Source organism: Microtus ochrogaster, linkage group LG10, assembly GCF_000317375.1.
Source record: "Microtus ochrogaster isolate Prairie Vole_2 linkage group LG10, MicOch1.0, whole genome shotgun sequence".
Lineage (NCBI taxonomy): Eukaryota > Metazoa > Chordata > Mammalia > Rodentia > Cricetidae > Microtus > Microtus ochrogaster.
The window spans coordinates 1,672,396-1,688,082 of record NC_022035.1 but is presented as its reverse complement, the minus strand read 5'-3'; the positions used below and the strand labels follow the sequence as shown (position 1 = coordinate 1,688,082).

The 15,687-nt window shown below is 38.7% G+C and overlaps 1 protein-coding gene across 10 annotated transcripts in view; it reads right to left on the bottom strand.

The window, feature by feature from the left end:
- The window catches only part of Ppp1r9a (protein phosphatase 1 regulatory subunit 9A), a 280,210-nt gene that overhangs the window by 117,738 nt on the left and 146,785 nt on the right, over positions 1-15,687 (bottom strand). For all 10 annotated transcript variants that reach the window (XM_026787519.1, XM_026787520.1, XM_026787523.1 and 7 more), the window contains exon 3: positions 4,915-5,047. In XM_026787519.1, the coding sequence (XP_026643320.1) occupies positions 4,915-5,047 (133 nt within the window). The remainder of the gene's footprint in view (positions 1-4,914; positions 5,048-15,687) is intronic.

Sequence of the window (15,687 nt, the reverse complement as noted above, 5' to 3'; positions counted from 1 at the left end):
TAAAGAAACATACTAATATAACTTTTATTTTGAGGAAGGCTTTTACTGTGTATTTTACATTAAAAATGATATCACTTTCTGATTTCTCATGCCCTTGGGTAGGTAGAATTAACATAGTAAAAATGGCAATCTTACCAAAAGCAATTTACAGATTCAATGCAATGCCCATCAAAACCCCAGAAAAAAATTCACAGACCTCGAAAGAACAATACCAGCTGGAGCTTTCATAGAATTCAAGGGCAACCTGGCTACAACAACAAAAAATGAAACAAAAGTGTTGACCCTAACAAATACACAGAATATAGCCACATCATAAAGCTACCTATTATACCCCTTCCAACGCTCCTTACTCTTGGTGACAGTGAAACTAATTATTTTATCCATAATTACCTCAAAAACACTAACCAATAAAAAAAACACCTTAATCACCTTTGTATACTTATGTAATATGATGATGTAATCTGATGCTCCATTTTCTCTCGGCTGAATTCAAGTCAATGGAATCATAGCTGAAAGACTTCTCTGACTTCCCGTTTACGTAACAATCACACATGCTGCTGCATGACTGCACTTCAGTGTTACTGACTAGAAACATAGTCATGCCTCAGGTGAATGCTTAAGTTGTTGTCATGTTTGGCTCTTACCAGCAATATGAGACACAAAGATTCTTTTTCAACATAGCAAAAAAACGAAGGAATCACTCTCCATTTCATTGTAACTCCAAATGAAAGTGTCCTTCAACTGGAATCAGGTCCAGTGAAATGCTGGGTAGTCAACACTGTATCTTCAGTCTTATGTTTAATATTTTTTCATCTTTACTGTCTTGAACAAGTCGGCTGTGTCTTTGTTTCCTTGATAGACAGTAAGAAAATTTCTAAGATAACTTGTATTCTTTAGAGTTTTAGATACTACGGAAATCTTTTCTTTCCCCACGAGAAGCACACCACTCTCCGTGGACAATGACAGTACAATGCACGACAGCTTTCAGGCTGGAAGGACCCGACTCCAGTCATTTCAAAGACCTTTACTCTTTTTCTTATTATTTTTTAAAACTGGTATTCTGTAAGATCGTTAATTTAGCTTTATCCATTAGGATTTCCTCCACTTTACTGGGGATCCACGTGGCATTTTCTTTTCTCTTCTCAAGAGAATGCTCTTCTGTTACGAATTATATATCTCCTCTATTGTTCCATTTTTCTCTTCTGTTGTCACAGTTTATGTAGCATTCTGGGTTTTCTTAGGTGTTTGCTATTATTTGAAATACGTTTTCAGACATTTCTTATATTGGATCTCCTAGGTCTCCAATGTGAATCTCAACATTAGCTATGCTTGTCACCTCAACTTCTGAAGTCAAAGTTTTCAATTGAAAAATCAACGAATTTATTTTTGATAATGTGCTTAAGAATATCTTTCTGAGGTGACTATTTACTATCCTTGAGTCTTTCTTTGTCTTTTTTTTTTTTTTTTAATTCTCCAGTCATTTGGTTGCTCTGCCCTTTCTGAAGGCTTCTCGGATCTGTCCACAGGGCACAGTGCAGGTCTTCAGTGACCATCTCAGCTCCATGTATCAATGCTTTCTGTGGTATGCAGACTGTCATTCCCAGGGAGAAACTCAGGACTATCATCTGCTCCCTCATCTCTTTTTCCTTTTCAGTCTTCGATTGGAGTTTTCCTATTTGAAGCTTCTTGAATTTCACCATCTTCACTCCAAATCTTCCTAAGCTTCCAGAGAGAGAGCCCATTCCACCACCACATTCTGATCTATTCTGCATGCATACCGCCTCTACTACAAACCAGGAAACTAGAAAAACATTCTTCAAGACCAGTTCTTGGTGGAGACTTACCTCATCAGTCCTCCTGGTAATACCAACAAAACAGTGAGACACACACTCATCATCATCATCATCATCATCATCATCATCATCATCATCCATCATCATCTTAGTCTGGATTACTCTTGCTTTTCCAATCTAAAATTCCAAAGTCCTTCCACAATCCTCCCAAAAATAAATGGTCAGGTCTGTCATAGGATCCCATGATCCTGGTACCAATTTGTCTTAGTTTGGGTTATTATTACTACAACAAAGCACCACAACCAAAACCACATTGAGAGAAAAGGGTTTATTTGCCTTATACTTCTTCATCACAGTTCATCATCAAAGGTATCAGGACAAGGCACAACCCTGGAGGCAGGAGGTGATTCAGAGGCCATGTAGGATAGCTGCTTACTGACTGACTTGCTACCTATGGCTTGCTCAGCCTGCTTTCTTATAGAACCCAAGACCATCAGTCCAGAAATCGCATTACCCACAATGGAATAGGTCCTCCCACTTTCTTATTACTTAATATTTTATAAGCCCGCTTATAGCCCATCTTATTGAGGCATTTTCTTAACCAGTGACCCAGTTTGTGTCAAGTGGACATAAAACTAGCTGGCATACCTCCCATTTGAATCACCATCCGTGGCAGACAAAGGAGTGGGGTTGTTTGGAAGCTGGTAACATAATGGAATCCTTTAACAAATTATCTACTTAGAATCTGCATTAGCCCTTTTCGAAACATGGCAAAATTTGAGGAGAGATACAAACTTTATTCAATTCTTATTAACAGGCTCCATTCTGGAATAGCCATTCCAAGTCACTCTCAGAGACAGGAAGATGAAAACACCAGAATCCTGCTCTACCTTTGGTATGGGATTTCCCTCTGTATGCTTCAACAACAACTCCTGCTGGTTGGTATGACATCATGATGCTGCTAGCAGTACTATAAGACCTGTTTGGGGTACTAGCTCCTCAAGATGGTTCCAAGTTGGTTAAGTGAAATGGTGGCAGCATGGGACAACTCCCACCAGGCAGTCTCAGGCACTAACAGACTTCTACCATGTTGGACTGTTCGGAGCAAGCAGGCAGCACCGTATATCCTAGTAATGCTGCAGCTTAAGTTTTTAAGAAGTGCTTAGCATTTTAAGAAGTACTGCTGATCAGTAAAGAATTGCGGATATGCAATAAAGACAAATTCAGATGGAAAAGACCTCTAATGGGTCACAGTGTTGGATAAATGTACATAGGCTTGGGAGAGAGAAGAAAAAGAAAATAGTTATAAAAACAAGTAAATGTTTTTTTTTAAAAAAGTAAAATCTTTAAAGAGACAGAGTACAGACAGTCATAGATTAAAAAGGAGTAAAGAAAGAATAAGCCACATAAAGATGGAAAATTCACAGACAGTCTGGGTTATATATATTATTGTGTTTTCTTTGAATTTTAACATGAAGGAGCTAAGTACAGAGAGACATTTATTATATGGGCTGCTGAGCTAAGCCAGCATGTATGTTACAAAAGTATCTTGACTTCAGAATTTGGGTCTAAGGATATGTTGCTTTGGAAAAAGAGGTTCTTATTTTGTTTTCACAGAGGATGAAAACCTGTGGATTGCTTCCAGTCTTGATGCACCAAGACTCCCTGAAATGTTGCTGTGAATACACCCCCCAAAATACTTCACCCAATAAACAAGAGAAAGAAGCTTGGAGAACTATACCCATATTCCCAAATATTGTCTATAAATGTTTGTTTACATTTTAAAGGGGATATGCTATACACAGATTTGCATTGGTATGGATCGGGGTTTATTGATACAAATTTAAGGTTACTTTTGTTATATATATATATATATACATATATATATATATATATATATCATAAATATATGTTTCTGCTCTTGATTAAGGTATTGTGTTTGTCCAGCTAATTTGAAAATGTAATGTATTACTAAGAAATATAGGTTAATAGATAATCATCTATAATAGTCAAACTTGTAGTCATGTTAGTTAGGTTTTCTAGGTATATAGAGATATATTTCAGTTAAATAGGTATTCTTCAAATCTTTCAGAGACCTTCAGAATATGACATTTAAAATGTTCTAAGAACATAGGACTTTTCATGACAGTGAGATACGTCTGCTCCTGGAAGCACTAAGTACTTCGAGAGGAAGATGGGCATTGAAGACGCTCCTTAAGGAGTTTGTTAGCTATCTGGGCAAGAAACTTCTCTTGCCCGGACTGTTTGATGAACTGGGCATGCAGGACCCACAGAGAAATGACTGCTGAACTTGCCTAAAGGTGAGACGATCTTTCAGGGTTCTTGCTTCATGAAAGAGTCTGCTAGACATTCTGCAGGACACAGAAAAATGTGAATGATAAACTGCCAATATAGGCAGAACTGCCTTTGAAATTTGTTGCTTCATGGAAAAGTATGCTAGATAGTAAGAGCCTATAGGCTGATCATGGATGCCCCAACAGTACAGAACAACTTTGGGTGACTGTCCGGGCAGCAAGATGTCTCTTTCAATTCTAGAGTTTTGGAAGGTGCTTACAATGCACTCTTTGTTTACTTAGATATATCCTTCTGTAGTCTTTGATGGAGTTGAAGAATTGATAGTTATAGTTATCCTTAGTTATGATAAAAGATAAAGTACATATAAATATTGTAACTTGAATTCTTACTTGATAACTGTTTTGTTATATGTTAAAATTAAAACCTCCCTTTTTATTTAAACAGAAAGGGGCAGGTAATGTGGAATTTCCCTCTGTATGCTGTGATTACCATTAGTGAAATAAAGAAACTGCTTTGGACTTATAGCAGGACAAAACTTACTTAGGCAGGGTAAACTAAAGTGAATTCTGGGATAAAGAAGAGCAGGGTCAGAGAGAAGCCATGGAGCCACCAGGGACAGACACCGGATGAAATCTTGCCAGTAAGCCACAGGTATGTGGCAATACACCGATTAACAGAAATGGGTTAATATGTAAGAGCTAGTCAATAAGAAGCGAGAGATAACGGGTCCGAGCAGCGATTTAATTAACACGGTTGGTTTCTGTGTGATAATTTTGGGAAAACCAGCACCCTCCTTACTACATACCTTTCTCCAGTTCCACGGGGAAAAGTTCCAGCTTTTCCACTCGTTTCTCAAGCTCATACTCAGCAGAGGCAGCCACAGGGTCAACTTCATCATTTCTCCTGTCATAGTCCTCATTGGAGTATGTGTTAAACACCTGTAGCAGAAGGTCAAGAGTAAATGATAATACAGAAGAGATGCCACTTAATATCCTAAACTACATATGCCGATGAAAAACCGCTATGGTGCATTTCTTCTTTATTTCTGTTAATTGTGTGTGTGTGTTCACATAAGTGCGTGTGTAGGAGTGTGGTGTGTATTTTGGGTGTGTGTTCATATAAGTGTGTGTGTGTGTGTGTTAGGGGTGTGGTGTATATTTTGGGTGTGTCTATCTGTGATGCCCGCAGAGAATCCAGAGGATGACGGTGAGCATTCTGCTGCATCACTCTCCTTATTCACTGAGACTGGAGCTGGGTTTGTTGGCAGCCTACAAGCCAGACCTCGATTTTTATATGATTTCTGGTTTGAACTCAGGCTGTTATGCCTGCAAGTTCTTTCTCTTACCTAGCAAGGTATTCCCCATCACCCGATGCATTTCTCCTAGCAATCGTTTGATATTTAAATTTAATCAAAATGTTTAGAAACAGATAACTAAATTAAAAAAAAAATAACTTATAAGTTAAAAATGTATGAGTCACTTTGTCAATCTCTACACGTTAAGAGAAATCAGTAGCCACAGGCTGCTTCATGTGACTGGTAATATTCATCAAACTTTTTATTCAGAATGTAGTAACTAGTGTAACGCTCTGTGTCCTGGTCAAACTAGAGGAAAATACATTGAAGCTATCTTGCCAAAACCCAAAACTGAAACTGTCCTACAGTATGGACTATATTAGCCCCAGAGGTATAGTGTATCGATGCTATAATTAAATCTTAATCACAGACTTTCCGAAATTGATTTCCATTCTAAACTGCTCTCATCTGTCATCTGTCATTTTACTTGTATATACATTTAAATTAAATTTTCATTGGATCTTTCTAAGAAATTGCTATTAACATATTGCTCAAAGGCTGTAAAACAAATAAGATATTGACAGTCTTTTTCAAACTGAAGGCATTCAAAAGACGATGTGAGACCCTCAGACAGAGCCATAATAAATGTGCCTATTTGCAAAGGAACTAAAGTAGTTATCAGGTCACTCAGGACACTGAGGAGCATTTGAAAGAAAGGAATATATCTATTACAAAGCACAATCAATATCTAGAATAAAAGCTGTCATTATCAACTCAATTCAAAATTTATTAACCATCTAAATTACGTCTAAAAAGGCTCTGCAAGCCTCCCCTCAAAACCTTAAAGCCTGGAAGTAAAAAGTTTTTTTAAAATATATATTAATAAAAACATAAAGAAGAATGGACGAAGGTAAATAATGAAGGCAATGAGTCTATGGCCTCCCTACTCCAGGGGAAACTTTAAATGCATTACTGGAATAACTGCAATTTTCTCCTTTGGAGTAAACCAAGAATACAGACAGACAGAGTGCCACACAGGGGCAGACACAGCAAGAACCTCCTGGGCTTCACGTCTCACTAGCATGTCGTGGAAGTTCTGGACCTCAGTGCCTCCTTTGACCAGTCCTCCCATTGCTCTCCATGTTCTGATCTCATGCTTCCTGGAGTCTCACTTCCTCTCTACTAGGTTTTTCCACCATAGTAAATATTATTACATTAGAATGCACATCTCTGTGCCAGGGAGTTTAGTGTTTTGTTTATCTTTACAGAAAGTATGCTTTCTATGCCCTTATCAAATTATAAAACTCATGACATTTTCTTAGACCATTTTATCTTTCACTTCCAGCTTCTGGTTGTCTAATCGTTACGAAGTCCAACCAAATTTTAGCTCACCAACTCAGCTATAGTGCTAGACTTGGGGAGCTAGTTTTCATCATTAGCTCACTCGTGATCTGAGAAACTATATGGGCACACAGACAAAAAAGATATGCATAATTGAAAAAGAAAAGTCAGAATTGAGTATTACAGAATAGCTATTATTGACCTGGAAAAGAAATGGATGTCAACAAACAATAACTAAAACTAACAAGTTCAGTAATGCAATGTTAATATTTAAAGCTTGTAATACAAAACATTAATAACTTTTGAAAACATAACAAAATTGAAAACCTAGATAAAGGCCCCATGATAAGTACTCATAATGTTGAAGGATTTCCTTCTCTATAAAATATAGAAAGCCTTATATATAATTCCACATTATTTTTCTAAACTAAAATCTTCACTATTATAAAGACTACTGTGACTCCCAATTTACTATAAATGTCAGTTTGCAGTCATTTGTAAATTAAGTCAATTAATGTCAAAATCACACCTGTTTGGGGGGGCGGAGGAATTGATAAGCTGAAAAACATAACCATGATTAAAAAAAACTTACATCAAAACTTCATTAGTTAAAGCATTAGTTAAATATACTTCAATCCTAGATATATTAACAATTTATCCACTTCTTTTCTATTTAAATTAGTTACAGTGGTGTACTTAATAATATGGATGGAGTTAGATCTCCACATAAATATTAGGAATTCATATCATTAACAAAAATAGAATTCAGATTGACTAGGAAAAGATAAATAGCTATCTATCCTCAGGCATTACTGGGTGTTTGGTTCAAGCACCTCCTACATCCCTGGGTATAAAATCTGTAGATGTATAAACAAGGGCATCATTTAAAATTGTTTAGTAATTGTGTATAATCTATACATATCTTTGAATATTCTTTAAGCCATATTTAGACTGTTATAACCCCCAAAAATGTAAAAGTTGTATACAGAGTTCATATGCCACATCACTTAGGTAAAAACGACAAGGAAGAATCCTAGTTCAGATGCATACTTCCAAATGTTTTCAGTGTGCAGTCACTGAGTTGATATAAAACATGCAGATACAGAAGAATAACCGCATATACTGTAATAGTGCTGAAAGCAAAATTATGTATAACTATCAGGCTGCAGGGAAGTTTACAGTTATCAGAAGTCTTAATGAAAACTAATGGGTTGGTTAAAAGTCATTGCTGAAAAGCTGGGAACATAGTAGCTGAAGCCTTGCCTGGCAATTACAAGACACTTGGCACAATACTAACCCTGCATTAATAAAAATTAAAGAGCTTGGAATGGTGGCACTGTCTGTAGTCACAGCACTCAGAGGCCGAGGCAGGAACATCTCTGTACAATGCCAAGTGAGGGTTACAAAGGGGAACTGTGTTAAAAAACAACAGGAGAAATTAACCTCCCTGACAATGAAATGACATAATGAAGGTACAAAAAAAATTAGGGATTAAAGTAAAATATTGTGATAAAATTCAGAAAGGGCTTTCTCAACTCAAAGAACTGCAACTAGCTGAAAATTCAGCGTCAACAACCTTCATCAAAAATTACACAAATATAAGTTATAGCCAGGAAGTATCGTGTTCTTCCATAGAATTACGGGAAAATAATTTCCATTACTGTCCATTTGGTGACTATATGGGAGGAGGAATAAATAACTGAAGTTGAGTGTGATAGCTCACTCCTGCAATCCAGCACTTGCCAAGCTAAAGTAGGACAACTGACCAAGAGTTTTGAGACAAATCTGGACTACAAAGAGAGTTCTATTCAAGATTATACTACAGTGTAAGTCCCCATCAAAAATAAATCCAATTAGACAAACTGAGCACATCTCAGTGACAGAAGGTTCACCAAAATGCATGAGGCCCTGGATTTGATCTCTAACATATATTCTCTGTCTGTCTCTGTCTCTCTCTCCCGCCCTCTCCCCTCCCTTACACATACACACAAATGAGCTGAAAACATAAACCAATGCTGAGCTAATGTTATATCAAAATACTCATAGAAAGACCTACACGTGTGTACAAAGATGTACAAGGAGGGTCATTGGAGTACTATTCGTAACAGCTCAAAGCAAGAATTACCTGAATGTTCATCAGAGAAAATGGCTTGGCGAGCAGAGAAATCTCAGACAGCTAAGTGACTAAAGAGGCCTGCATCTCTCATAGCATGGAAGACTCTACCACATAGATCAGGAAGCCAGAAATCACTGCAGGGATTGGTATCCCCACTTACCATATCATACTGTCATGGCACTACTTTTAGTCGAATTTAAAACCTCTTAAATTCTCCAGCTATGTAGTTTTTGCCAGCCATTTATGAAATCTGATAATGATAATAATGATAATATCACACCAGAAAATTACAAAAATAAAATGAGATAATCCATGAAATTGTATTTGGTTCAACATGGGCAGAGGCACTTTCCCAAGGCAGTTCCAAAGATGGTATTTCCCTAGACACAACTCACTTTAAAGGAGTTTTTAGTATTTCATCTACTATTGCCCTTAATGGCCTTTAAATAAAACTCCACATAGCTAATTCAATGCTAGAATGTAGACTGGACTGTGAATATTCCTACTTGTGTCTGGAACAATGAACTCTCATTATACAACAGGTCATTGTTTGTCCCAATTTTTATTCTGCCTGGGACAGGAAGACCCTGAGAGGTGAAAGGAAGACTGGGTGAGATAAGTATCTCCTTTTCCGTCCACATTGTCTTGACTCTCTCAATTTTCTTGGTGCAGTTGTACTATTTATGGTTATCTTACTCTGCAAAAACAGGGATAACAATCAAATAATCGGAAATTCCTGCACCACCATGGCATTACTGCCCGCCTTTCCCTTCTCTGTAGCAGTATCCACGATCCCCAGAGTCAACAGCGTCAAGATACATATATTTAGTTCAGTCACCTTTACATTGTTCCTGTGTTATTTCACTGAGAAAAGCAAACAAACGGATGTTTAAATTTAAGGCTTCTTGACTCAATGCCAAAAAGCAATATTCTGTTCCTTGATCAAAGCAAACACCGCATGACCTCATCTCTGCTTCTCAGCAGTCAGGGTCTCAGGATTAACACCTTTGCAATGAGACTAAGAAAGGACACTTCTGAGCAGGTACCCCAGGCTGTGAAAACTCAAGGAGGGAAGAACAAAAGCTTATTATAAAATTCCAACTTGAACCATTATCTTATTTACATGTTCAATACTTTGAACAACACTTTTCAAAGTTAAGTAATACATCTCTTTTATTTCCTTGTGATGCATTTTAATCAACGCAAGTCAAAATAAACCCCACATTTCATGTAAATACAAGTGGAAGGCATCTCCCACGATGCTTCCACAGGTCATAGCTGTAGCTGCAGGCTGGGTTCTGCTTAATCTTCCTGATAGATCAAAGATGGAAACTATCCCAGGTTCGAGCATGCTGAGCTCCAGAAGATGGCTTTGCAGAGCACTGCTGGACAAGCCAGGCACTCCCACACTCCCACAAACGGATTTCTCAGGAGACTCACACTTCACCCTTTTGGGATTTCAGTGACCAGCTTGAAGAGGCTCCAATTGGCAACTAACACAAACTCTGGATGATGGTTCCCGTCTCCACATTCTTAAGAGAAATTTGGTGGTAAACCAATGTCGTCCCTCTCCAGAAACGAGGCCAACTTGCCCAGGCCAATCATTAAGAACAAGCATGTAGACCAAGGGCTGGGGAAGTTCTGTGCTGCGAAAAAAATCAAGCCAAACTGGAGGCCATGCTGTTCAGTGTTGGGATTCAACATTATCAGTCCATGGAGGATTCTAAGGAGGCAGGGGTTTTAGTTTCCGCCTATATAAGTCTGAACTGCATTACAATGAACAAAAACCCCAAACAAATTCTGCTATCTATAGAAATATTCTGAGCCTGAGGTATAAGAAAGAGGCACAGAAGCCTGTCTTATAAATCCAGCAAAGTCCCAATTTCTATGCTTCAGTTATTCGGAAAAGTAATTTGCATAATAAGTTTTCATAAATTCTCTTCAGCAGGATGTGCCCAGCCCCTGTTTGTACCAATCAAGACTCTTCCATAGCAGAGGACCAAGAAGACTACAGCCAGGTACCAGTCCAAGAGCCAGAAACACACTGGCCTTACCTGCTCAGAGTCCCTTTACTTGGGATGTTTTTAAGTCAATTTACAAAAATTCCACATCACCCATTTCACCATTTGTAACCGGACTCATTATCAAGCTGGCTTAACGGATTTAAGATAGTTATCTTTGAAGTGGAGACTTCTAATTAGAATCTTTCAATGGAATGCTAGTTAGTCCTAGCTTGGATCTTTGTGAGTAGGAAACCCAGAAGGCTAATGGCTTCCGACATTAGCTAGATACATCAATAATATGTCATATGTATTTACATAATTCAGAAGAAATTTCAGGCACTATAAAACTATACAAATTTTCTTTAACTCTAACAATTTTACACAATTTTTGAACAACTCTAAAAATTGATAGACATATAAAAACAATGTTTATTTTTCAAAGTTTCATACTAAAAATTTGAAAGTCAAAGACAGTACTAATTAGGAAGTTAGCAAGGGCAAGGTTGCTTCACAAATTTTAAGAAAATAAACAATAAAATAAAAATGTCCTGAGATTCACACTGCAGGGGGTTGATGTGGGATTCCCTTCTGTATGCTGTGAATGTTTTATTACTATTAGTAAATAAAGAAGCTGCTTTGGCCTATACCGAGGTAGAATAGAGCTAAGTGGGAAAACGAAACTAAACACAGGGAGAAAGGAGGCAGAGTGAGGCAGGTGCCATGTAGCTGATGAATGAGAACACCAGAAACTTACAGGTAAGACACAGCCTTGTGGCACCACACAGATAAATAGAAATGAATTTATTTAAGATGTAACAGCTAAGAAGTAATATGCCTGAGCCATGGCCCAAATGGTATTGTAATTAATATAGATTTCGTGTGATTATTTGGGTTAGGGCGGTCAGGAACTGTAAGCACAGTCTCAGTTTATAGGAGGTAGAAAACACAGTAGGTCCAAAGTCAACAACAACAAAACACTGTTATTTACCATTGTTCTCCAAACAAACAAAAGCAATGAATACATGCATACATACAAGTAAACTCTGCATATATGACATGTATCTTATTTGATTTGATTTGTGTTAAAGTGGATTCCACAGTCCAAAAATACAAAATCCATATGGCAGGAAGCAGACTGGAGATGGGAGAGTTGGTGCTGTAGATGAAGCCCAAATGCCATCTACGGCAGATTTCCTTCCTTTGAAGTTCATCAATTTATGCGCATGACCCAGGCACATTGTGAAGCACAGGCCATATTAGCCTACTAATTGAAATGTTAATAATATCACCTGGGGAAAAATGCATTCCTGGAAACACATAGAAAAATGTTTGCCCCACACTGGCAAGCATTAGCCTCCTAAACTGACTCCAAAATTTGCTGTCACAAAGACCTTCAATGGAAAATTCTCAGACTTACATAGATTTGGGGGGTCAGAGAAATGCACTTTTCTTAAAAGCATGCAGACATAGGGCTGAAGTTTGTAGCTATAGAGTGCTCGGATCTTCCTGACAATTACAGCATTTCACATAGATAGAATCAGCATTTCCACACTTAAGCTTCTAAAGTAGTAAAGTCTTATCGACTACAGCTGGAGAGAGCGCTTTGGAGAATCTACATTCGGGAGTATGAAATGTATCTGGTCATGACCTGGGCTGCCAGCAGTGTGGCCAGTTCTCAAGACCTTAGGCATAGATGGGGCCAGTTTCAACAGTCAGGTTGCTGGGGTCTACAACCAGCTCTCAACTGTTTTGTTTGTTTTATTCTTCTCTCATGTAAACCCAACTGCAATTTCCTTCTTTCCTCTCCTCCCATCCCCAACCCCTCATTCACTTCTCCTCCATTTTTCTTCAGAAAAGGGAAGACATCCCAGGGATATCCAACATAGCATATCATGTTGCAATGAGATTAGGCACTCATTGCATATTAAGACTGGACAAGGCAAGTCAGAAGGAGGAAAAGGGTCCCAAAAGCAGGCAAAAGAGTCAGACAGATCCTGCTCCTACTGTTAAGTGTCCTACAAGAATGCCAAGCTACACCACCATAACATACATGCAGAGAACTTGGGTCAGCACCGTACAGGCTCCCTGGTTGCTGTTTCTGTCTCTGTGAGCCTTTATGAGCCCAGGTCAGTTGATCCTGTGGGCCTTGTGCTGCCCTTGACCCCTCTGACTCCTCCAGTCCTTCCTAGCCACTGCATGCCACTCTGAAATAAGTCTTTTTTCATGGTCACAACTGACGGTAAGCTTCTGCTTGTTTTGTTTCTGTTTTTCAGCATTCCCTCATAAACACACAACTCTGTGGAATGTTTGAAGGATGGATCACTAGGACCCACTGTCCATCTATTCTAGTTGAACTCATTATGCTTTTCTACAGTCATGATATTAACATTATCACATTACTAATTTTGTCAATACTTTATCCCTACATGGTTTAGCAGGCATTCAAATGCAAAGTCAAAACTTTATTTCCCTGTTCAGATAAAAAAAGGACCAGGAGGGCAACATGGAGAGTTTTTCATTTGTATAAAAGATAATTGTCACAGTATAATTTAGCAAAACAAGATTTGTGAGAGACCTCCCGATCTGACAGAGTCGATTATATAAATGGCTTCCTTCATATACACAGATCCACAAAGAGACTCCAAGCCTGGCTTCAGGAGTAAGGTGGAGATGGGGATGAGACTGAAGATTAACACATGTGAAAAGTCACATCACCTGAAAATGAAGGTAAGAAGTCAAGGCAAGTATGGTGGCTCATATGTATACTCTCAGGACTCACAGGCAGAGGCAAGGAGATGGCTATGAGTTTATGTCCACCCTGGCCCACTCTGTGAAGAGTATCAGGCTAGCCATGGCTACCCCTGGCTCAATCCTTCCCCTGAGCCCTTAGAGTCAATTTATGTTTGTTCACATGTGCACCAAGCTCACTTTTATAACCTGCCTGCCATACTGAAGAAAAGTTAAGTTAGTCTGTCTATGAAGACGCTAATAGGCTAAGCAATATTTCTAGTCCTCCTCATGGGCACATCTAGGCACTATGTCTCCAACTTTCTCAAATTGGGGTATACTACACTACTGGCTGCTAGTTTCCAAAGAAAAAACCCACAATGTATGTCATTCCCCATCTAAGGTATCTTATTTCAAGACAAGACCTCCCAACCCTGTTGGCTTCCTGTGCTGCTACCATGTGAGAAATAACAAAGATGGGCCTTCTGAAACTGTTAAGAACACGAGCAACCACAACGAGCAAAAGAGCTTCCCTTTGACTTACCCTGGGCAAACAGCATGAGCAAGACTAAGCATCTGTTTGATACTGGGATCCATGCAAACATTTTAGCTAGCCCATCATCTAAAAGGAGCACCTGCTCATACAGCATAATTGCAAAGATCTGGTTTTGGTATAAAGACAGAGAACTGGAGTCAAGAGGCAGATGTGAGGAGTGAGACCAAAACCCAGGGAGCTCTCAAGTGTGTTAATCACCAGTAGGTGTACCCATCTGTTCTTCAGGTCAGCTGGAGCCCAAAAGCCTAGTCCCTAGGGGCCACAAGAGGGGCCAGGGCAGTCCAGTCCTTCTCCCAAGCTTCTCCTTAAATACGACCATGACACTTCGAGGTGGCTACTGGTCATGGACTGGATGCACCTGCCACATGACCCACGTGCTGTGTAGCCCATCCCTTACAGAGCATGACCCACGTGCTGTGTATCCCGTCCCTTACAGAGCATGACCCACGTGCCCTGTAGCCTGTCCCTTACAGAACATGACCCATGTGCCCTGTAGCCCGTCCCTTACAGAGCATGACCCATGTGGCCTGTAGCCCGGCCCTTACAGAATATGACCCATGTGCCCTGTAGCCTGTCCCTTACAAAACATGAACTACGTGTCCTGTAACCCATCCCTTACAGAGCATGAAGCACGTGTCCTGTGGCCCGTCCCATACAGAGAATGGAGAACATTTCTAGGATCAGTTCTTAGCTAAAAACTACAGAAAAGAATGAGCAAAATGGTGTTCATATTTAGTAGAGATACTGAAAAGTAAAAAAGAATTTTTATTGCTGAGTCTTCTTAATATCAACCTTGATAGTATTATTCTTGTATTATCCGAAATGATGAAAATTGTGATTTCTCTCAATATATTCATAGAAATTCATAGGCAGAAAAAAAACATGATAAAATCAAGCATCCATTTCTGGATTAGTGATGGCACTAACTATCTTATTCTCAGAGATAATTAAAAATAATCAAATATAGAGGATATAAACACTTCAAATTCCAAATAGTTATAGTGACTCTTCAAAAGCCAATATGTACATATAAAGTTAAATCTTTAATATATATGTATATATGCCCACATATCTATACATATTTATAAAAATAAGTGGTATTCTTAAGAGCACATACAAACCAATTTTGTTTTTAAAAATTTATTATTGCCAGGCAGGGTTGCACATACCTTTTAGCCCAGCACTTGGGAAGCAAATGCAATAGAGATCTGAGAGTTTCAGGTAAGCATGGTTTATGTATTGAGTTCTAGACCAGAAAGAGCTACATAGTGAGATTCTGTCTCAAAAAATAATTACATAATTAAAATATTTTATTATGATGATTATAATTGTGCACAGTGATGTATGCACTCTGGCACGCATGTGGAGGTCAGAGGGCAGTGCTGTGGAGTCAGTGCTCACCTTCCTGTTTATGTGTCCTCTGGACAGTGAGCTCAGACGGCCAGGCTTGTACAGCAAGGACGCCTGTGTGCTATGAGCCATATTGTAGGTCTAGAAATTTTCAGTGAAATAAAATTAATCACAAGGTTTCATATCTCTTA